The 22,250-nt window shown below is 42.1% G+C and overlaps 11 protein-coding genes across 11 annotated transcripts; 6 read left to right on the top strand and 5 right to left on the bottom strand.

Annotated features, from left to right (window-relative positions):
• Positions 1–1,695: 1,695 nt before the first annotated feature.
• Positions 1,696–3,213, bottom strand: SS1G_08297 (hypothetical protein; the record flags this gene model as incomplete). The annotated part of the gene is made up of 2 exons (XM_001590507.1): positions 1,696–2,543; positions 2,601–3,213. 2 exons carry the CDS (start codon positions 3,211–3,213, stop codon positions 1,696–1,698), a joined length of 1,461 nt encoding a protein of 486 aa, XP_001590557.1.
• Positions 3,214–3,537: 324 nt separating this feature from the next.
• On the top strand, positions 3,538–5,004 carry SS1G_08296 (hypothetical protein; the record flags this gene model as incomplete). The annotated part of the gene is made up of 4 exons (XM_001590506.1): positions 3,538–3,778; positions 3,828–3,895; positions 3,946–4,771; positions 4,850–5,004. 4 exons carry the CDS (start codon positions 3,538–3,540, stop codon positions 5,002–5,004), a joined length of 1,290 nt encoding a protein of 429 aa, XP_001590556.1.
• A 392-nt stretch (positions 5,005–5,396) lies between these two features.
• On the bottom strand, positions 5,397–7,135 carry SS1G_08295 (hypothetical protein; the record flags this gene model as incomplete). Its single annotated transcript, XM_001590505.1, has 2 exons — positions 5,397–5,497; positions 5,596–7,135. The coding sequence occupies 2 exons, from the start codon at positions 7,133–7,135 to the stop codon at positions 5,397–5,399; spliced, it is 1,641 nt and encodes a 546-aa protein (XP_001590555.1).
• Positions 7,136–7,556: 421 nt separating this feature from the next.
• On the top strand, positions 7,557–7,736 carry SS1G_08294 (predicted protein; the record flags this gene model as incomplete). The annotated part of the gene is made up of 1 exon (XM_001590504.1): positions 7,557–7,736. One exon carries the CDS (start codon positions 7,557–7,559, stop codon positions 7,734–7,736), a length of 180 nt encoding a protein of 59 aa, XP_001590554.1.
• Positions 7,737–9,479: 1,743 nt separating this feature from the next.
• SS1G_08293 (predicted protein) lies at positions 9,480–9,747 on the top strand (the record flags this gene model as incomplete). The annotated part of the gene is made up of 2 exons (XM_001590503.1): positions 9,480–9,622; positions 9,705–9,747. The coding sequence occupies 2 exons, from the start codon at positions 9,480–9,482 to the stop codon at positions 9,745–9,747; spliced, it is 186 nt and encodes a 61-aa protein (XP_001590553.1).
• An 898-nt stretch (positions 9,748–10,645) lies between these two features.
• On the bottom strand, positions 10,646–12,370 carry SS1G_08292 (hypothetical protein; the record flags this gene model as incomplete). Its single annotated transcript, XM_001590502.1, has 3 exons — positions 10,646–11,581; positions 11,633–12,035; positions 12,354–12,370. The coding sequence occupies 3 exons, from the start codon at positions 12,368–12,370 to the stop codon at positions 10,646–10,648; spliced, it is 1,356 nt and encodes a 451-aa protein (XP_001590552.1).
• Positions 12,371–13,016: 646 nt separating this feature from the next.
• Positions 13,017–13,169, bottom strand: SS1G_08291 (predicted protein; the record flags this gene model as incomplete). Its single annotated transcript, XM_001590501.1, has 1 exon — positions 13,017–13,169. The coding sequence occupies one exon, from the start codon at positions 13,167–13,169 to the stop codon at positions 13,017–13,019; it is 153 nt and encodes a 50-aa protein (XP_001590551.1).
• A 1,525-nt stretch (positions 13,170–14,694) lies between these two features.
• On the top strand, positions 14,695–15,938 carry SS1G_08290 (hypothetical protein; the record flags this gene model as incomplete). The annotated part of the gene is made up of 3 exons (XM_001590500.1): positions 14,695–14,739; positions 15,058–15,176; positions 15,263–15,938. The coding sequence occupies 3 exons, from the start codon at positions 14,695–14,697 to the stop codon at positions 15,936–15,938; spliced, it is 840 nt and encodes a 279-aa protein (XP_001590550.1).
• Positions 15,939–16,558: 620 nt separating this feature from the next.
• Positions 16,559–17,767, bottom strand: SS1G_08289 (hypothetical protein; the record flags this gene model as incomplete). The annotated part of the gene is made up of 1 exon (XM_001590499.1): positions 16,559–17,767. The coding sequence occupies one exon, from the start codon at positions 17,765–17,767 to the stop codon at positions 16,559–16,561; it is 1,209 nt and encodes a 402-aa protein (XP_001590549.1).
• Positions 17,768–18,662: 895 nt separating this feature from the next.
• Positions 18,663–18,914, top strand: SS1G_08288 (hypothetical protein; the record flags this gene model as incomplete). Its single annotated transcript, XM_001590498.1, has 1 exon — positions 18,663–18,914. The coding sequence occupies one exon, from the start codon at positions 18,663–18,665 to the stop codon at positions 18,912–18,914; it is 252 nt and encodes an 83-aa protein (XP_001590548.1).
• A 690-nt stretch (positions 18,915–19,604) lies between these two features.
• SS1G_08287 (hypothetical protein) lies at positions 19,605–21,260 on the top strand (the record flags this gene model as incomplete). The annotated part of the gene is made up of 3 exons (XM_001590497.1): positions 19,605–20,352; positions 20,410–20,949; positions 20,998–21,260. The coding sequence occupies 3 exons, from the start codon at positions 19,605–19,607 to the stop codon at positions 21,258–21,260; spliced, it is 1,551 nt and encodes a 516-aa protein (XP_001590547.1).
• Positions 21,261–22,250: the final 990 nt, after the last annotated feature.

Below are 22,250 nucleotides of genomic sequence, written 5' to 3'. Positions count from 1 at the left end.
CGGAGGTCTTTATAGCCTAGTCATATTCGGACTTAATGTTTCTTTGCATCGGTTTGTAATCACGCAGGGCATCGTGAAGTATCAATAGCCCACATTATCCCGCTCATCATTCCAATCAAAAATCACATTTTATGCACGCTGAGAAAGACAGTACTGAATGATATCATATGAATATATAAACTAGCGCCGACCCGTGGATTCTTCAGAACTCCAAAGGTTTCGAGACACAATCCAATCACCCGTCGTCCCTGCTGTATGAATGGGAGAAACTTCCACCGAACGAAAATAAAAGTCCTTGTTGACCTCTCCATCCGTCGCCTCCCGAATCTTCAGGAATTTCGAGTATATACGATTGATGACAAGTGTAAAGCTCCAATATGAATATTAGACCACGTATTAGAGAGATACGCAATAAAGAATTTCACCCTGATAATACATGAAAACCATGTCATTCCAGATGAAAGGTAATCTTAGTTCAAGTATCTCGTAGTGGTGTTATCTCCCCGGGATAGAAGAGAATCTCTCATGAGATGAATTGGGGCCGATCAATCATCCTATCTGTTGCGAGTTTGGAATTTTCGTCATCCCATGCTGTAAGAACGTGGGAAGAAAGGCCGTAAATAGACAAGTCATTCATCCATTCAAATGCTCATCTAAATTTCTATTCACATCCGAACCCTCACCATCCTCCTCATAAAACAAAAGAAGAGCCGAACCATCAAAAAAGAAGGTTCCGCGCTCAGCAATGTGAATTTTCAGACCCTTGCTGAAACTTGAGTCTCCGCAAGACAATCCGGTCTGGGGTGCCAACCTCGCGCTCGAGGGAGTTTACATAGAGAATCTAGATATATTTCATCTATGGATGAGCCGTGAAGACTGTGACAGATTGAGTCGTCAATCCATCTCAGTTATTACTATTCGTGGATTGAAACCATGTATATGAACTTTGAAAAACCATGAGTTAAACATTAGACGAACGCCATGAAAGGGCTCGTAAATTTAATGCAGGTATCGCCGGAGGTGTTACTAGAACCGCACTATCCCAACTACCAGTGTACCGCTGTGATGGTTGGTGGAAAATATAGTGTTACTAAAAGTCATAAGGGAGATGAGTACTTGCTTAAAAATGCGAGGGAGGAGTGTTGAGAAAGGCAGGAGTGAGTTGTGACGAGGTGAACTGTTACTTTTGGTCACGGTTAAGTAATCCTTCATCGAAAAGAAATGTAAGCTCCGATGATAAGAAAGACAAAAATATCCCGAGGGGATTGGACATGAAGAAGAGGAACTCTCCAGCCTCTAGGAATTCTTTAATGGGAGAAACTTCAAGCCTGAATATTACCAATGAAGTGGTATCATTACTGCCGCATTGCCCCTCGCGCATTCCCAGGAATAATTTTTGCGTATAAAAATTACATGACAAAAGAATATTTCAGTAAATAATATCATTTTTATCGTAAGAGAAGCGGTCAAATGAGCTAGAGATATGGAAGTCAAAAAAGATGCTCTGTGGTATTTGGATGGAAATAGTGTTCCGCGCCTGCAAATCTTTTACACATGGAAGCAGAAACAAATATATGTATCCACGTAAATCGAGTCAGATAATTAAGCGACATGGTGTTAAGAAGGGTATTATATATTACTTTCATCTATAATGGCACCAACAGCCCTTTCGTGCTTGAATTTGTACCAGCAACGTCATTCAGTGCTTCTTGCGTCTGCATTATAGGGCAACTCCTTCTCATGTCGTGATGGTGGTATGGCTGCCATAGTGTGGTCTGGTATTTGCTCTACATTTGCCGCAAAAAACCGCCCCGGGAATGGTGGATTGCTGGCTTCTAAGCCCTTTGGTAGTGTATGTGGTAGTGGTGCTGGGTTAATTTCAATATTTGCTCGGTCTCCCTGACTCTCTTTCATCGGGTCTTTCTGCTCCTTCACAAAATTTTCGCTAGGTGCAAGACCCTGTGAAGTTTGGCTGTGTATCAGAGGCGTTGTTGTAAACGTTGAGGAGTTCCCTTCTGCCATTTCAGGTGACTTGTTTTTGATCTTCTCACGAGCTTTAGCGATCAACTCATTGAAGCTACTCTTGTGTTCCTCTCCCCAAGCCAACCCATCAAAATCTTTATCCTTGATATGGGCTGATAAAGCGCTTAGTTGTGGGGCTCGTGAACCCAATGTCCTCTCCCAAGAGTCAAGGTCCTTCTTCAACTGCGCGGTGCCTCTGGGATATTTCGCATCGCAATTGGCATTCCATATAGTCGTATACTCCGTTAATCTCTTCCTCATCATCTCCCTTCCGCCAGCAGCAGATATTCCTAGATCTATGAGCTTTTTCTTCAAAGCCTGGTCTTTAATTAGACTAAAGTTGACGACAGGTAATCTCTCCGGCCGTTTGACTGGTCCAGGGGATGAAAATGAAGGTTTCGATAGTATAGTTGTAGATTGAGCAGGAGCTTCGGATTCAGCAAGACATCTCCCAATATGAGCTTCAACACTTTTCGCTGTCATCCGTCGATTGCATACCGGACATGCAGTCAGCCCATCATCTGTGTGAAGTAATAAGTCTTTGCAAAAATGGCATAATATGCTTCATGGCGACATACCAGGTATAAGATCAGCATCGGTCTCTCCATCGTCGACAACAATTACATCCTTCGATGCTTTTGCCGCCTCGGCGCTCTCGAGTCGTCTCGCCGCTTGCCGTGAAGAAGCTCTCGTCTTTTTATTCACCCCCTGCTCATCCAGGCCACCTAAATCTGAGATTTCACGCTTTCTTTTAGGGGATGTAACAGTTATTTCTACGGCAGGTCTCCTCGCAAGTTCCAATGCCGCCGGTCTGGCTCTTTTGAAAGCTTCCACCAAATCCTCAATAGCCGCATTGGGTTTCAATTTAATTTCTTGGTCATTCGATCTACATGTCGGACATTTCGAGTCATTATTTAAGCATCTCCTTATGCAAAGTGAGCAGAATGTATGCGAGCAAGAAGTAATCATCGGTGTTGTAAAGAAGTCCTTGCAGACTTGACATCGTAATAAAGAATCGACATCTGCGAGTTGGGAAAGTGGCGTTCCTAACCAATCCGTCGAGTCCGCTATATCAAAAGAATCATCCTTCATTCCTCTCATATTCATAGCTTCTTCGATAAGAGTTTTCGTTGAATTTTTTGTGACAATTGTCTTGCCTGTCGCATTCTTTTTTCTGTACTGAGATGACATCCTAGAAATTTCGCGTAAAGTGGTTGGTAGACGCGTCGACCCGACCTCAACCTCGAAAATAAATCTAGAAAGCCAGCTCCAGCTGCTTTCTCGGGTAAACAATAAAATTTAACAAAATGGCAGATTATAGAAGTTACCTTGCAGCAAGTATCTTGACAGAGGATAAAGTAGTAAGCTAATTCTTTATGAGTTACTTCACTTTAACTAAGCGTTTCTTAGGTCACTTATCGACTGCTGAGCCGGGTGCTCAACATTCATGTGAATGCAGCAAAGGAGTATGTCATTTGGGAGTTTTATAGTGCCTTCCGCTAACAATCTGATAGAATGCTATTTGAATTTCATCGAGTCCAAAACGCAAAGAAACCGGGAACAATCCATGCGACCTATCTAATTGCTGGCACCAAGAGAAAGCAAGCTCCCGTAGCGATTGAAGTTGAGAAGGATGGTGAAGATTATTACATGCAGAGCAGTCCATTTGTTGGTAGCTCAATGCCACAATCTGAGGGTGGTACAGGTCAAGGCTCCATATTGAGTATAACACTGGCACGGGAGGAGGATTTGGAAAGTTTGAACCCCTCCTTTCGAGGCCGTATCCAGTAGCTAACACAGTGTAGCCATACGGGCACAATTCGAACACATTTCTTCGATACATATCTACAGTTTAGGACCTCATCCATTAAAGGTACATATACATTCTGCTTCTAACTGTTTCATAGTACTAACATACCCTAGGAGCTCCAACTACTCTCAGACTCAACCCGAGAAATTCAAACCCTATTAAAATCCGAAGATCCCTTGGAATCTTACCATAAATACGGAATAATAACCAATCCCAATGCCAAACGCCGTACGCGAAAAGCACCGCCTATTGCAGCTAATGTACCAACGGCTGTTCCAACCAGGCCCGCGGCTGCCAAATCTAGGCTCAACGAAGTTCAAGAACCTTCCAAATCCTCCTCTTCATACTCCAAAAAGCCGGAACCGAAATCACAACCTTCCAACGCCAAAGATTTCTTCGGCAATAAGGGAAAAGAAAAGACCAAGAGCAGTACACAAGCTGAATCCTCAAAAGCTGAATCCACAACCGCGCCTTCAAGCAAAGAATCAACGTCAGCACCTCCCGCGAATCTGAAGCGCGAGTCAAGTAGCATTTTCAAGGCATTTGCAAAGACTCAACTCAAGAAGGCAAAAATTGATAAGACAGATTCGAATGCAAAAGAGGAGGATACTCCTATGAAAGATGTCTCGGATGATGATGATGATGACGATACATGGATGCCAGCTCCTGTCACTGAGGAAACCAAAGCGAACGAACGAAGATCCAGGAAAGAATTACAAGAAAGATTAAGGAAAATGATGGAAGACGATGACGAAGAGGAGCAGGAAGGAGAAGCTGCACCCTCTCCTGCCCCTGAAACACCAATGGAGGGACCAGAAGAAGATAACGCACCAGAGGAAGCTAATGAAGAAGAACCTATTACAACTAGTAATGGACGCAGAAGAGGCAGAAGAAGAATTATGAAGAAGAAAACCGTGAAGGATGAAGATGGTTATTTAGGTATATATATTACCCAACACTTCCCATTACCCAATTTCATAATCTATTTAGCACAACAGCAACTAATCCCACTCTTAGTCACAAAACAAGAACAAGCCTGGGAGTCATTTTCCGAAGACGAGCCTCTTTCGGTACCCAAAGCAAAACCTTCGGTTCCAACTACTTCGAAAGCAAAGAAAGATGCACCCAAAAAAGGACAGGGAAGTATTATGTCGTTTTTTGGGAAGAAATGAAGTCTCTTAGGGAAGAGGTTGGGAGGAGAAATAGTATCGAGATACGTATCTTGTTAGCGAGTCGAGTTAAATATTGTAGGGGTGCGTTAAAGTGCTTATCTTCAATCGAGATGTATTGGTAAAACATAAAATGTAGTAAGAATTAGCTTCCACGTCTTCAAATACAAGACATGCAAAGATAGTTTATATTAATTCTAGATGGCATTCATTACTATAATACCAAATACATATAACCCTCCTTCCTTACAGTTCCAAACATCTCCAGAAGGCAAAATCCGCTCAGGGCCATCGAGTAGTCACTCATCAAATACACCCATAGATATAACCCCAATCATAAACATCATTTCCATATTTATATACACATGCACGCTTCTTCACAACTAATAAAAATGTCAAGTTTCAATCACATAAGGATCCGCTCCTTCCCCAAACAAAAGATGTGGTTTCCGTTTCGCAAGATCGAGGATTGTTTGAGCGAAGACAGAATTTGCCCCTTTGGATTTATTATTAGTATTCATACTGAAGAAAGAAAAATCTATGCAATTAAAAGATGGGAGGATGAGAAAGAGTGAAAGAGAAAGGATGACATACAGGCAAACCAACTCCTCGTATATTCATGTAAACGATTTACATTAATACTCTCATGAATCAATCCCAGCTTGCTCGCTCTCAGGACTAAACTTAAACAATCCATGATCTCCTCGTCGTCGTCGGTCGTCATGGCTTGTAGGAGTAGAGACATAGGCCATGCATTTTCAGGGCCGATATGTGGACCTCCTATCCCTCTAAATGCTCTGCCTTCGAGGTAATACGGATTACCATCTTTGGATAAAAGCATCTTTCGAGTATTTTTGTAGATTTCGTCGTCATGTTTGAGGAAACCAAGGATTGGGAGGGAGAGGAGACTAGGAACATTTGCATCGTCCATGAGTATTTGGCCGCCATAACCATCTACTTCGTAGGCAAACACTTTGCCCCATTTTTTGTGTTGTACAACGGCGTGCTTCATGATGCCGTCTTTGATACTTTGTGCGCGCTTCTCGAGGGTTTGAGCTAAATCGGAGCGTTTGGCTGCTTTGAGCACTTCGGCGGTACGCTTCAGTTCAACGGACATCATTGCATTGGCAGGGATGAAAAACCCCAGGATCGTAGTGTCATCTGAAGGACGAAATGCGCTTCGTATCAGACCCGTTCCGTAGTTCAAAGGGTTGCCAACACCCGATAATGGTAAAGTTTCAGTTCCCTGCTCGGTGCGACGGCTGAAAGTGTAAGCATTACGTTGGAAATGACTAGTTTTTGAATCAAAGGTAGATTCAGATTGTTGTTCGAGGACCATAAGAACAGTGTCGAGTGCTGTTAACCACCGCGGGGTGATAAAGTCGGTCGACCCGGTGTGGTTATAGAAGGAGTTTCCAATAGCTAGGAAATTTGCAAGGGAATCTAGTTCGTATTTGCACTCGAAGACAAAAGAAGGTTCATATGCAGGGTGAACAACATCATCTTGTCCATTTTCTGTTGCGGCAAGCTTCGAGGGCGGAGGGGGTTGAAATGCATTACAATATGGTGATTGAACAACATATTCTGCTTGTGTATTGATAGCTCCCAATATTAAATTGAAGATAGCTGGATCCTTCTTTGCCAAAGGTTGATATTGAAGCAATTGGTTTGTAGAATCTCTGAGCCATTCTGCATTGATATCTCCAGTAACCACAAATGATTGAGCTCCCTGCCATTTCTGACTGTCCCGCACATCCCGAGCTTTCAATTCCGTATGTTTTCTAGTTCCATCTACATGCCATCGCACAGTCGTATCGAGGGTATTGGGAAAAGCATTTTCGAATAGTCGTGCCAGGTCCTTGTCAATCATCTTAAGTGACATATCATTGATAACCTTCTCCACCAAAGGAGAGGAAAATGTCCGACATTGCTCGACAGGCCTTTGGAAAGGCAATTCCATGGGGCCAGTTGATACTGGCCCATGTCTAAAGGTAGAATATTTCTTGTAATCCGGACATGCTTCCGCGTACTTGTAATGATCGTTTATTGGTTCTTGTTGTCGATGGGGTGATTGAGCTGTTGCGCCTAAAGCTCCCAACCATAGGAGATATGTCTGGAAGGGAAAATTGCCCATTGTAGAAGTTTCAAAGATGTGCCAGAGCTACTAAAGCTTCGTCAAGCGCTTCCGAGAGGATGAAACTATATTGACATTAGAATAGATCGAGTAGCTATTGCTTTCCACAGTGAAGGTCTTTGCGACGAAATCCTGTGGATCCAAGCAATGATTAACTTTTCGAGATGGGAACAAGTCCTGGTTATTTCGATTGAAAGGCCTGCAAGCCGAAGGGCTACATTAATGGGTCCACAAGTGATTGCAATGTTGGAGCAATATCCGGCCGAGTGAGGTTCGATATTATGAGTATGAAATCATATAGCTTTGTGCCTTGAGGTAATACCTCGGAGGAAGATCAAGCCGATGTCTTGGCGGTGGGATGTTTCCGGTCCCCGCGTTTAAAATCGAACCAAAATGTTCAACAGCGAAAACAACAACCAAAATGTCAACCCATATGTCTGGCTTGAGTAGAATCTTGATTTTTCGGGTCGTTGCTCCTGCGATGTTGATAGTTTTCTACTTCTACGTTCCAGGTCTGGTTAGACACAATGCCTTCAGATCTTCCTGCAATGCGTACCTCACCCAGGGAGCCTTGATATCTGCATACTGGGACTTATTATAAGCATTAAATTTTCGCCTGGATTTAGAATGCACAGGAGAAACATTTCGTCTGGCAAGCCGTACAGTGGCGTATCTATCATACTCAATGTCATAACGAAGCAAAGCAAAGCAGACGCCGAGATCATTGTGGTTCCAATTCAGTATTAAACGGCATAGTACCGATTTGATACTATTACATACACGCTTTATGTATATATTTACAATTTCTTACTCAGATGAGAATCCATCAATTTCTTAATCGTAAAGATACAAGTTAATCATCTTATTTTTGGTCAGTTCATTGGAAAGCTTCAAGCAAAACTTTGAGTAGCCGCCTTGGACATTTACAACTACTCATTCCAGGGCATGATAGTCTGATGGCTTGATGTATTTAGATCCCACGGAGGTGCTTGATTACTACAAACAATTTAGACGCCGTTACTTCACACAGTCCTTCCCTTCAGCTCACTCAAAAACGCCTCTGTTCAGGCACCTTGGATTGTGTCTACTGCACAGGCTTAAAGTCAAGGTCACGTCGTATAGATTTCGGGCTCATGATTGATTTGAATCCGAGTCATTTTGTCCAGTCACAAAACGCAGAAGTTACCTCTTGCTCTCCAATTTCTAGCAAGCATACAGCGAGCCATTATGTAAGATGACTTCGCCATTCTCCGTAACGTGATGCGGAAGCCATGTGTAAAAGAACCATATCTCTTTCTAGATTGTATTCTACGCCACCATTTTACCACAATTTTCCCTTCATTGTTTGTTAATTCTACAAGTAAAACTTTTTATTATTGATATATTGCTTGATTTCGTGCGGTCAAGCTGCCTTGGAAAGGAATTCATGTGAAACCTTGTCATCGAGGGTTGGCTTGACTGTTATACACCAGCAACCGGCTCAGTTACGCCAAAAGGCATCCAGATCAACATCACCAGTTTCACCGTTTGACCGGCCCAACAATGTCATAAACGTGCAGAGAAGTTAGTGTCGTGGCTCGAAAAAAAAAATGGTGAAGATGGCCAAAATGCCCTACCACTTCCCAATTATCTATATCAGTCCCGTGATGCGAGATAAATCTTACCCAATATGCTTTCAAAACTCCGCAAATTGCAGTGTATTTTACAGCTTTTATACTTTGGTTTCTCGTCATTATCGGGAACCCGTATGGGTGTTGCAAGAGCTTACCATGGCGAACGAAAGATTGTCTAGTACTTTTGCCGTAACAAAACCATCCCTATACATGTGTTTGAAGCTCAAGAGGCCATGAAGGTAGATCAAGATCCAGGTATTTTACCTTTCCAGCGACTTTAAGAAGATATATACCCGTAAATCAAATAGGAAGACCCATCCCTTAGAGAAGCATCACGGCAAGTGTTTCTTCTAAAGCCATCGGATTGTTCGACGCAATTCAATATCACTATCAAAAACTGGTATCCAATCCTGGTGATGAAATCTTCGCTTTGATGGGGTTAACCAACGATGTTGAGCTCCACCCACTCAAAAAAATTGAATTATTCAATATTCGTGGCAGAGGTTTACCGTGACCTTCGCCGTCTGCGGGATTAAAGTCTCCCTTCGCGCCAAGCTCACTACGGAAGCTTAGTATGACAAGCTTAATCGACTCAACATCCCATCCTGGGCCCTGATTAGATTCCCAGCAGAAGAGGTCACGTTCGCCTGCAGAATATTCGACGTCCTAGAGTATTGGTATAGCTTTTCTTTAAATAGCAAGCATTGAGGTGAGCCTGATCACATCTCGGTATGCCGAGAAGCATGCAAAGCCCTGAAGAATGGAAGAACGGGTCTGTAGCCATAAGAGCATGTGGTGCCCTCCTTGGGACGTTGGCCCAAAACTCGCTAAAGAACCTTAGACCCATCGATCATTGGGGGGATGTGCAGCGCTTGTGTGTTTTCATGTTACTATCAAATAGACTCACGCAAATTCCTTCAATAAGCTACTCAGCGCAATAACCTATCTCATTTTAGAGCTACATTCCGACTCGAATCTCTGAGACGTTCTCAAGAATAACTATCATGGTGAAAGTTTATTAAAGCCTAAAGATATGTAACTTAGGCATGCTAAACTGATGGCTCTGCATGCGCAAGAGAAAGTTTGGATCGGATTTTCTTTTTGACTAATCGTAATCAGGTGGGACTGGCACGTCAAGAAGTAATAGAAAGTGACAATACTCATAACATTCGGATGCTCTGATTCGATTGCTTGGGAAGAAATGATGCAGGCTATAGGCTTATGGGGAATGCTATGTAAATGTTCTTGTATACCTATGGAGAGGTGAGGGAGAGTTTGAGAAAAGAAGAGCTTGAAATTCCATAATTTCAGGTTTCGTGCGAGGAACTTGTTAGGGAGAGATTTTTTTTATGTCATTTAATACCGTCTTCAGTTGAAGACTGCTCTATGCAGAGGAAGCGAGAAGTGGCTTCGGGCGTGCCATGCATTCGCAATGCTATCAAGAAAGTTCGGCTTCACCAAATAATTTCACTGGCAATCACCAGAATATAGATATAGCTATGATCCAAGCATTTGAAAAGAAGTATTACAAAGGAATTAGGTGTTCATTCTTCGATGGGGTTAAAAAATAATTTTGGTCATCTCTTATACACTAAACAATATATAAAAAAACTTTTTATTATAAGTTATAGTGAGTGTTGATTATCCTTACGATTTTTCCAAAAAACGTTAGAAATTTACTCAGTATGATCTTAACATATTAGGGACGTTCATTTCACAGTGCTATAAAGAAAGAGTATCATTTAAGATATTACCTAAACCTACAATGCAACTCGAGTTACAGATCAATAAATCCCCCATCCATAATCAAACCAGACTACCAAAACCACACATGACAATAATATCTTACTATTGAATTGAAGACCTACAAGTCCCATACACCTCCACAACACTCCATCTAAACAGGGAAAATACTAGCCAATCCCCCCTCAGTCTTAACAAGTATATCCAATTCCAGCTTAAAATCCTCTTTCGCCTCATCATCTCCCATCTGAACCGCTGCTACGAAAACTTTTCCCGTTTCCTGAAGTTCCTTCATGATCTCTGTCTCCACCCCTGCCTCTACATCTACTATTTTCTCACCCTTGGATCTCCCTACGGAATCTGAACGAGTATTGCAGTAGAGAAGTCCCAAGGCCTGTAGGATAAGTAGTCGATGTTCTTTGACGCTGATGCGGGGCCAGAGTACGAGGATTATCTCTCTTAGTGTTTGTAGTGTTTTTATGGTAAGCGATGGTGATGTGTCTGGGAAGAAGGGGTTGATTAGGGTGTTTGATATAATAGGTAGAATGTTTTTAAGATGTTTCACGCCAGATATCTTCATCTTCGGGATAATGATACTGATTTGTGACATGAGTATTTCGACTACTGAGGGTATTTCTTGGCAGTGGGTATAAGCAGGGAGGATACCATGGCGGATTGTTTTGTCAAGAAAGGCGAGGCGAAGTCTAATTGCTGATTCCGGAGTGTTTGTTGTCTTGCCTAAAAGGCTGCTTGTGGGTACGGTTATGGCACCGGTACTGGCTTGTTCGTCTTCTTTTTCAGGCCATTTGGCATCACATAATGCATAAAGTGCTTCGTATCCCGCTGGTAATAATTTGAGTGTGTCTTCAACAGGCGTTATGGAAGGTAGGAATAACAAAACTGGGTGGATGGCATCTTCGAAGACTTCACCTAGTCCTGTTTTTATAAGGAGCTTTTCGCCCATTTTCGAGAACAAAGTAGGGAGAAGTCGGAGAGTATGAATACGTATTGAGTTTGAGGGAGAATCCAAAAGAATGAGGAGGGCGGGTACCAATTGTGGAAATACTTCATCCGTGCGAAGGATCTCCGGCTAGTGGTACATATTAGTATGAAGATGTAAGATAAGAGTGAGAAGACATACAGAGATAGATCGGATAATCCATTGCAGGACTGTTATAGTGTGTGGAATATTTGATCTCCACGGCTGTCTTGAAGGAGAAGATTCGCGGATATCTAAATGACGAGGTGGTGCAGATGATGGTGCTGCTTTTCGGGAAGATGCAGTGATGGAATTTGGAGTGGCAGCCTCCGAAAATATGGGACGAATGAAAGAGATAAGAAGGTAAGCGACTAAAAATTTGGAGGATTGAACGTAAAGACTGTGTTTTTCGAGTATTTTGGTAGCAATTTGTTGCGATTGTGGAGTCGTCCACGGATTCTCGGTGCTGGTAAATGGAATGAGGGAAAGGAGGGTTGAATTCTTCGGCTGTTGCAATGAGTTTGAAGCTGTCTCGAGGAGGTATGATATTGAGAGAATACGAAGGCTGTATTTGTCTCTGTATTGCTTAGCTTTGTGGGTTTCGTCCGATTGTTCCTCTTCTTAAAACATGAGCTTGTGCTCCAAATCTGTATATTGGAAAGAAATAGCTTGCCGTCACTTTTATCCAATGAGAATATTCTTCCATCAGGCAATGCCGTGTTTGACAAGTAATCCTCAAACTTCTCAACCCATTTCTCATTATCAGGCCCTCCGACAATGTTCGATTTTTCTTTTAGGCAACTGGCAAGTATGAGAAGGCTTACTAGCTCTTCCTGATATGTAGTAAGCAGATGATTCGAATCACCGAAAGATATATACTTACATCTTTACCACTTTCATTTTCCTTCACCAGCTCTCGATACAGATCTTCGAAAGTGTAAGATTCTGGTAGAACTAGTCACGTGTTAAGACAATACTTGGCAGGAAAGCAAGGGGAACTTACAATTAGATGGCAATAACGGTATCCCATTTTTATGCGATTTCACATCGTATATTCTGTCCGTAGCATGGCTACGAGCAAGCGTGAACATGATTGCACTCTGTGGTACAAATTGTCGTTGTAGGAAAGAATTGATGGTCGGACCTGAAGGGATATCTGAGAAGAAGATTAGGTAATCGAGTATTTTCCTTTCGCGAACTTCTACTCGAGCAATACAACCACGGATGAACTGTTTGCCTCCACAAACAACAAAATACTCATCATTGAGATGATTAATTTGGTATATTCGAATTCTACAAAATAAAAATCGAAGGAAAGTCGCGCCTTAGCATGATTGATAATTCATATTTCTCTATTTTAAATATCCGCACAGAAGTATCTTTAGGTCATACATCATGGCATCATGCTACTAACAAACTTCTCGTCCTGTCAGTCACAGAGCGATGGCTTCATCGCGTCACTCAACTGGTACTTAAAATGTCTACTTCTTACATTCTGCTTATACGTATCTCATGTCCGAGATGGAATTTTGCTCGTGAAAAAGCATCAAGCATATCTAGTAGTTGCTTTCCTGATCTGACTCTTGAATTGAGGCAAAGCTCGTGGATCTTGCATAGCCGTGCGTTTGATCTGAGGATAGCTTCGACTTGCTAAGCAGCAAGATCTTTTAGAAAGAGCCTCATTCCCACAATCTGTCATTGCTTTGTATGGTAATCTGGGGGATTTAGCATGCTAGTTGTCTAAAATGATGTCCTTGCCTTGATCCTCTCTTGTGCACTTTTATAGGTCAAATTCTATCTAAGGTCTACTACCACGGTCTAGATCTATGTATGGAACAGTAGTCCGTTTACTGGAACTGCTTGTAACTTTCATGCTTAGCGCGCTACAATCCTGTCTTAACACTTTTCTCATTGTTGTTGTATTATTGTGCCAATAACGGCCGGCATTGAGGCTGGAGATTCGAAAAGTACACTAACTGCTTGATATCTTTTATCCCAAACTTGATATTCACACAATACGAAGAATTTCCAGTTTCTTACATACAATTCGAAACTCAGCAATCACACATTTCCAGCATATCTTTAACTACCACCCAAGTCTTTCTCCTTATTTAACCATGCAGGTCGCACGAAAAGCCACTTACAGTCCTTACGGGAACGAGAGCGGGAGATTTTAGCTCAGAATCAGGGGACGCAAGTTCAACTTCATCATGTCAGACGAGAAGGAAAAGGAAGAAGATAGCGCTGATCCGAGTACAGGGCGACTCAAAGGTACACAGAAACAAGCTCCTTGAAATTACTGCCCACAAAGTTCTGACGATCATCAAGGACCATTTCGAAGGTGTGGATGGCTCGGATTTGGCACGAAGAAGTTTAAGAACGATAAACTGGAAAGCGAGGAGGTCTTGAAGGAGATTATTCTGCTGGATGAGAAAGGGCTTGATATGAAGTGAATAGGAGCAGACAGAGCTTTGGGCGGAAGTAGAAAGACAAGCCATGAAGAATCTCCATGGTGTCGACACTGATATGGGTATGGATTAGGGTATATGATTGTGAGATTACTACTGGAAGGTCGGGGTTTCAGTCGGTTGATGGCGGCAGAATTGAGTTTTATTAAGATTGGAGATGAGCTGATGTTATATTTCCATATTTACAACTGACCTGATATTTCGGTCTTCTTCTGCTGCTGTGCTCGTATGATCCATTGTCTGTCTTACTATGACCTATATATGCTATGGCTAATATGAAAAGAACTCTGCAAGTAATATTCAACGATTTCCTAAAATCTTAAAATTTACCCCTAACCTTACACCGACAAATGTTGATATTCAGCATCAATTGAGTCATGTTCATATACATTGTTACATTGCACAAAAATTCATACATAAACATTGCATAACTCCTTAGTCATCCACCACCATCTCTTTCTCTCCAACCAACCGGATCCACTAATCTTCTCCCCCAGCGTCACACGCAAAACCACACTTCACGCCTCATTTTTTCCATGTGAAAGTCCAGCGAATTCTCCCTCCCGACTTATGAAGCACTTACCATACTTTTTCCACATTCTTTTTCCATGTAACATTCATTCATTCTACATCTCACCTCTCTCTTGGGTAAAAATGCTTCTTATGTTGATTCTCTAATACTCAGTTTATTTTTATTATTATTTTATTTTATTTCATGTTCCTTATATTGTATCGGTGGAAGAAAAGTGTATTAGAATGATTGAAAGGGATTTTGGGGAGTTTTCGGGTTCTAAGGATGATGTAATTCACTGTGAGTTTCTTGCCTGCTTTTTTGACATGTGATTTTTGGGTTTGGATGAGGAGGCTTTGGATTGAGGGTTTTGAGATGGACAATTGCTGACTTGGGGTTTGCTTTTTGTGATTATTAGGTATTCTTGCTGAAGAAGATGTATGTTTCTTGTATTTATTATCTTCATTATATGGGATTGCCGTTGGGCTTTTCGGATGCATTCTCATTGCACTCCACACGTTGAAAAGCCGGGGGGGGGCAAATAAGTACCACGCTGTGAGAGGGGTATAAGTACACGAACCCGATGATTGACAACATAATTCATACAGTTATACAAAATACTTGGAGCACAGAGATCTGCTTCATATGCGGAATTGCGACGATGTTATTTAGAACGATCGAAAATATGTCATCCCGATAAAATTCCCTTTCATCCACTTTCCACTCGGTAATTTTTACCCCTCCCTCCATAGTCCATCTTCCCTTAATTACAACCTCCTATTGTTCCAACGTTCACTAACAATCTACCATCAGTGCATTTCAACGTCTAGCCTTCGCATTCGAAATCCTTAAATCTCCTTCCTCTCGTCAAGCATACGATTCCACATCTCCTTTATCGTCTTCAACCGCCGCCTCTTCGCTACCCACCAAATATCCTTCTCCTTCTCTAGCCTCCGACAATCTATTCCGAACCACAGTCTCATCACTCATTCATGATTTTCTCACCGGCGATTTCATCACCATTCGCTCTCTCCTCTCTTCTCTCAATTCACAATATCCGCATCTCATCAATACCGATGTAACTTCTTCTATTGAACTGGCTTTTATAAAAGTAAGAGAATTGGTGATGAGAGGGAGGATATGGGCTTTACTGATATACATCGAGATGGGAAGGATATGGAGGGTTCAGAAGCGATTAAGAAGTTTAGGAAGATGGGATTTAGTGGGAAAAGCTAGATTGATGGCTTTGTTAATAAGAGTTGTGGTAGCAGTACCGGTTAGAATTGATAGAGCTCTGAAAGAACGAGTGGAAAAGGAAAGGAGGGCAAAAAAAGTGGAATTAGAAGCGGAGGGATTGGGTGATGAGTTGAACGGGGAAGAGTGGGTAAAAGGTGGTATTTTAAACGAGAGGATCTGTAAAGTATTAGAATTTATTATCGGAGAGGCTGGTAAGGATGAAGAGGGTGAAAGGGACGGTGTTCGGATTTGATATTAAATCTTTTGGGGTTGGGACGTTGGGATTGCTATGATATCTAGATATGTATTGGATGATTCGGAAGCAGGAAAAGGGGCATCTCACCTTTAGCGACACATCTTGTTATGGGGAAGGGAAAGGCGTTTGGGGTATATATTTATGGATATCCTTGTAGATATATGATCTTTTCTAAAAGGATAGATTATGTAAATGTAAGAGGAGAAAAGGAGTCAAGAAATGAAGACCACAACAACGATGGAAGAAGTCATATTTACAGATGAACTTTTGCGGGTATTTTTAGCATGCTTCATTAAAAAAGTCAATAGAGACTTTGCAAGATCCATAATGATTAATCGACTTTCAACATATAGATGCTGGATACTTCAATAATAATAATAGATAAAAATCATTCATCGAATTCATCTCATAGCATAGCATAGTATTCATACATAAAGATCCCAATGTCCATCCCCAGACTTATGTATCTTCAGACAAATCTATGAACTCCTCAGACTCCTATTCCGCAATGCTTTCCATTCAAGCACATTCAACCTCTCAAAAATAAAATAAAAATGGTATATGCAGGAAGTGCGCTCGCTTTCATTGATACGTAACTGTAACGTCAGTCTTCCCATTTATTCTTGTTCAAAATCGTTACTCGTAACAAGCTGATCTTTTTCTTCCGCTTCTATCAGAGTCCCATGCAAAGGAGCTGATTCGAGACTCGCAACAGGAGGCGGTGCTACTCCGCCCACTAGGCTTCTTCGATGTGGACGAGAATTAAAAGCTTCACTTTCTTCTCCCATTGTTGTTTCTATTCCATCGTCGTCTGGCATGATTGTTGCCTGTGACTCGGTAATTGGGTATAAAGTATTTTCGATCTCATTCTCAAGATTTTGAATGAATCCATTCGCTTCCGAGAAATACATCAGACCATCTTTATTCGTCAATGTGGCATATTTCGCAAGAGCATCATCCAGACTCTTTTTCGATTGATGGGGCTTGTCCAGGCTGAGCCAACCTTCAGCTGCCATGATACTCCACATAGCAGATTTCCTCGTTCTGTTACCCCAAAGACCAACTCCATGCCCCTTCTTCGACCCATAACATACCGCGACACGTTCCTTGAACAATGAATCCCCAATAGGACCCACAATTTTGTGTTCAAGAAGTCTAGAGCCCCATCTTGCTGCATCGCCTGTAGCTGAACCACCTCTCACTCTAAGAAGCTCCATTCCAAGCGTCAAGCAGCGTAGGGCTCCATATGGGGCACTGCATCGCGTCATATATGAATACGATGAAGTCTCGAGCATCAAATCGATCGTTTCCGTACGTGTTTTGGCGCTTATAGCATTAGGCATCATGAGGGTACTAATAGCGGCCATTTCATTCGCTGCTGCATGATACTTCCATGCTTTATCATTAGTGAAATCGGACCGCAAAAAGTCATAAATTTGCTGAGCCAATTTCCAATCTCGAAGCATGAACGAGTAGTCTGCCAGTTTCCGCATTAATGCTTCAGGCGAATCCGGTCGATAAAACCCTTGCAAGGCATCATAATTACTACCAGATCCCATCGAATTTGTGGAAGTACTTCGTGAGCTAGAACCAAACGATCCCCACTTCAAAGTCTTAGATAAACTCATAAATTTTCCGCTTATACCCCTTCGCCGCGAAGCTACCTGATCGTTCCACGTTGCCACACATCTTTCCATCGATGGTACAACAGATTGAGTGACCATCTCTCGAATAAATGTTTTAATAGCGGTGGTATCAGATTCATATATACACGGAAATGAATCTTCGGGATCTTCTTGGGACTCTCGCGCTTGTATCTCGGCCATTTCCTCCGACGCAGCTACCCATTCGCACCGTGGAAGTTGTACACTATCATCATCTGTTGCCACACATTGGCTGCTTCGAAGCCTCAGAAGATGGCAATGAAGCCCAAAATGACGTTTCATTTGTTCAAATAATGTAATAGATTTGGTGATATCATCTCGTTCTTCATCATGTACCAAAACATAATAACGGAGATAATCATCATTGACCCAAAGCGGCAACCGCTTTTCTCCGCGACTTGATTCTTCATATAACCTCCTTAAAGCTTCAATCGGATTTTTATTTCGTGAACTTATGGCGATGATACATGCCACTGGATGAGAGAAAGTCTCGTGCGGGGCTAAGGGGATTCCTGAGAGCAATCTTCGTAAATAAAGTGTGTAAAATGGAGAAGGTGCTCCAGAAGTTTTAGAGCTATCCTTGAAATTCAAAAAATCCTCTGCACTGACACCTGGGAATTCTTCCGCATTTGCTAAATGGCGATCGACAAGTTGCTCAATCTGAGGAATATCGCCCCCCGTCCTAAGCCGCTGAGCTGCTATCGACTCCGGTATTGATCTGGTGCCATTCGGCGACAGAACTCTGCCCTCCCCACTCCTCCGCGACCCAGGTATTCCTTCCCGTATCTCGAGCCCATCTCCCAATTGTACAAATCGCACTCCGAAATCGTCATACGTCCTACCAGCTCCTATACTATCTCGCACGTTGACCTTGCCTTGTATCTTCTCCCCGAATGGTCTAATTAGTTCCCAAAGCCCTCCCTTAAACCCTTTGTCTTGTACAAGCTCGTGTGTGTCGGCAGATGTATGTACTGCAATATGAGGAACAAATCCAGATAATATTAGATTCCGTGGATCGTCTTTTCTATCTGATGGTAAAAGGTAAGCTTCGGAGACAATGCTTCCGCCAAACACGGATCCTGTGATTCGCGAAGGTGTTGATGTTCCCCCGGTCGGAGAGACTGGTCTTGAACTGGAAGGTGTTGTCGTTGATGCAAATAGTGACTGTACGGAAGCATTTGAGGCTCTGTATGGCAGTGAAGCTACAGACGAAGTCATTGATTGCGCATCCGCTGAAATTCTTGTCTTCGGCCTCCTCAACGGAGTGGGACTAGTCACCGGCTCGGGGGGACTGAAGGGAGATACATGATTGGAAGGTGTCATGAAGACCGAGGGGCCCGCAGCCAGGATAAAATGATGTTCGTTCGTAACTGAAATACCCAAACAATCGCAGAACCATGCGCCTAATCAGTCGGAGGTAGACTACTGCGAAAAGTAGGGCGACTGTTCATCCGGATGTAGCCTTGTACAATACTCGAACGCCAATCCGTCTTAAATAGTCTATGCTGAAACTCCGGATAATCGACATGAGAAATATACAAGGAGTTTAGAAGAAGTTCGCGATATGCCTTTCAGTAATTTATTTCGTCTCCGTGTTCTGTGTTCTGTATACGTTGTACTCGAGAGTTACAATCGCGCGAACTCCCACACTCCAACAATTGATAATGTCCTCGCGCTAAAAATAATCCGGCACCACCAAAATCCGCACCAACACGTGATTTAAATAGAATATATCAAAACTTCCGGTTAATTCTTCCTACTTTTCCTTATTCGTCATTAATAGATAGTGGAAATCCAACTTTTTGGTTTACTAGAAGAGTTCCTGACTCATGCTATGATTCCAAATTTAACATCTTTGGTCCAGAGTTGTGGAGTCATAAGTACTAGGTCTTTACTAAGAGTCACTACCGGCAAACGACAAACATTCCAATTCTCGTCCATGAAACGAAAATACGACGAAGAAGAAATTTACTTCGCAAAAAGGTTGCGAGGGACGATCATGGCTAGTACTACTATTGCTTTGACTTCTCGAGAGGGTCAACTTCGAAATCTTTTGCTTGATGTTGCGAACTACATCAATGAGTCCAAAGAAATTGAGAAGAAAGTTGAGTTGCGATGGGCTGGTGGATGGGTTCGTGACAAGCTGCTCGGAATCGAAAGCCATGATATCGACACAGCAATTAATGTTATGACTGGGTATAATTTCAGTTTGAAAATGAGGGAATACCTGGAAGATACAGAAAACCTCAAGAAGCATGCACTAGAGGCTAAGGATGTTAAAAAACTCTACAAAATTGCTGCGAATCCGGAGAAGTCTAAACATTTGGAAACTGCCACAACCAATATTTTTCAATTCGATGTAGACTTTGTCAATCTACGCAAGGAAACTTACACCGAAGATAGTCGTAACCCTCAAATGGAGCCCGGCACTGCGGAGGAAGATGCCTTGAGACGGGATGCTACAATTAATGCTTTATTCTATAATCTTCATACAGATATCGTCGAAGATTTCACTGGAGGACTTGCGGATATGAAAGCTAAAGTCATCAAAACACCACTTGAACCATATACTACTTTCAAAGATGACCCATTGCGAGTTTTGAGGTTAATCAGATTTGCTAGTCGACTAGATTTCAAAATTGATTCGGAATCGGAGAAGTTTATGGGCAATCCAGCCATTATGGAAGCTCTAAAACTTAAGATAAGTCGAGAAAGAGTAGGGGTTGAGGTTGAAAAAATGTTAAAGGGTGAGATATTGGTCAATTGTGATTGCAATAGTTAGAACGTTTTCTTACCATATTCAGGAAATAACCCATGGCAATCTTTACATCTCTTTGATCGACTTGGTCTTTACTCCACAATCTTCACAGATCCTGCAGCAGACAGTATCCCGGTACCAGATATATCTAACTGGAGAGTTGTTTACGATTGTCTGGAAGAAATGAAGTCAAATGAGACACCAGACTCGATTTATAAATCGCTAGTGCGATCAGACGATGCCAAATATCTTGCCTGGATTCTCGCCGCATTGACGCCCTGGACAGCTGTTCCACCAGCACAAGCATCAAAACCTGGAGGCAAGACACCCCCACCATTTGGAGCTTTGGTTGCCCGAGAAGGACTAAAGGCAGAAAGCAAGTTATGCAGTATGGTTGCCGGTGCATTTAAACAATATGCCGAGATCACGGAGCTCAAGGATGCAGTCTTGAGAAACGATTCATATATCCACAAGCGAGATACAGTTGGGATGATGATTCGGAAATGGGAATCTCAGGGTGGACAATGGAAACTACAAGTTCTGTTTGCATTACTTGTTGAGGCTTTAAAGCTAGAAAGTGCTGAAGGTATGATTGATACTCACATTTCTCCCAGTTGGTGCTAATTTCTTCTAGGATACCAATCATTATTCTCGGAGTGGCAACAATTCATAGATCATCTAAGGGATCTTGATGTAATGGAAGCTCCTGCAATCCGCGGAATTATAGATGGGAAGATCCTCTCAAAAGCACTGGGTGTGAGACCTGACATGTGGATGGGACCGGCTTTGAATGTATGCATGGAGTGGCAGTTAAGGAACCCAAACTCGACAGATGCTGAAGCGGCGATTGAGGAAGTCAGGAAAAGGCGACAGGAGTTAAATATACCCCAGAAGTAATTTCCGAAAGTTCTTGCGAAGTATTAAAAATTACCATAGGCGCAATTGCATTAGTGTTCGCAGCTATTCCCCACTCTGTTATGTATGCCATTGAAGGAAAATATTCCATGATGTGCATTTTGTCTAGTTTGACGATTACAGTTCAATTCCTTACCTTTGCTATCAAAATACTGAGTTTGGGTTGTGATTCGGACAAGCCTTGGGTCGGCTTCTCATCCGACCCCGTTACTGCCCGCGTAAGATTACAATGTGGATATCTAGGGCGGCTTTTCACCCGGGCCCGCAGTTTACCACGGGTTACCTATCTATCGATGTAACCAGAATCATCACATAAGGGGGCCTATACAATCATCCAGTCATCGCACTGGTCATACACGATAGATTCAAAAGGTATTGCCCATTGTTATGTTAGGATGATGGTTACGAAAAAGTCTTAGATAAAATTCATTGAGATCGAAAGTTAGGCTTGGAAAATCAAACTTCGCCAGGAGTATCTGCTAATAAAATCATTGAAGCAAGAATTGCTTCTGGGAATGAATCGAAGTAGTTAATCGGGTTGAAACTCGGGAATGTACATTTGTAAAATTGCATTTTAGCGGGTTGGGGGAAGGGGAAGATTTACCTAGGCGATTTACCTTTTCAGTCATCTAGGAAGTTTTTTAGATAGGTTCACAATGAGATATTTTCACAAAGATGAGGTATGAATTTAAGTGGATGATCTTGCTGTGTTATTTCCATTTATAATAAACTTGGTACATGATATTCTTTAGATATCATTTACATTGAAAACCTACGTAAAGATTTCCTCCAAGTCAAACACGCACCAAGTTCTCCAAGTACAAATATTTGCTACCATCACAAGAACACGGAAATATGAAGAAAATTAAAGAGAAAAAAAAAAGCCGTATCCTCAAAACCGCCATAGGGAAAAAACAAAAAATAAAGTCAGACCACATGGTCCAATTACTTGTAAAGAAAAATCTTTCAACA

This window comes from Sclerotinia sclerotiorum, genomic scaffold (genome assembly GCF_000146945.2).
Source record: "Sclerotinia sclerotiorum 1980 UF-70 scaffold_11 genomic scaffold, whole genome shotgun sequence".
NCBI classification, from domain to species: Eukaryota; Fungi; Ascomycota; class Leotiomycetes; order Helotiales; family Sclerotiniaceae; genus Sclerotinia; species Sclerotinia sclerotiorum.
This window is presented reverse-complemented; position numbering and strand designations above follow the sequence as displayed.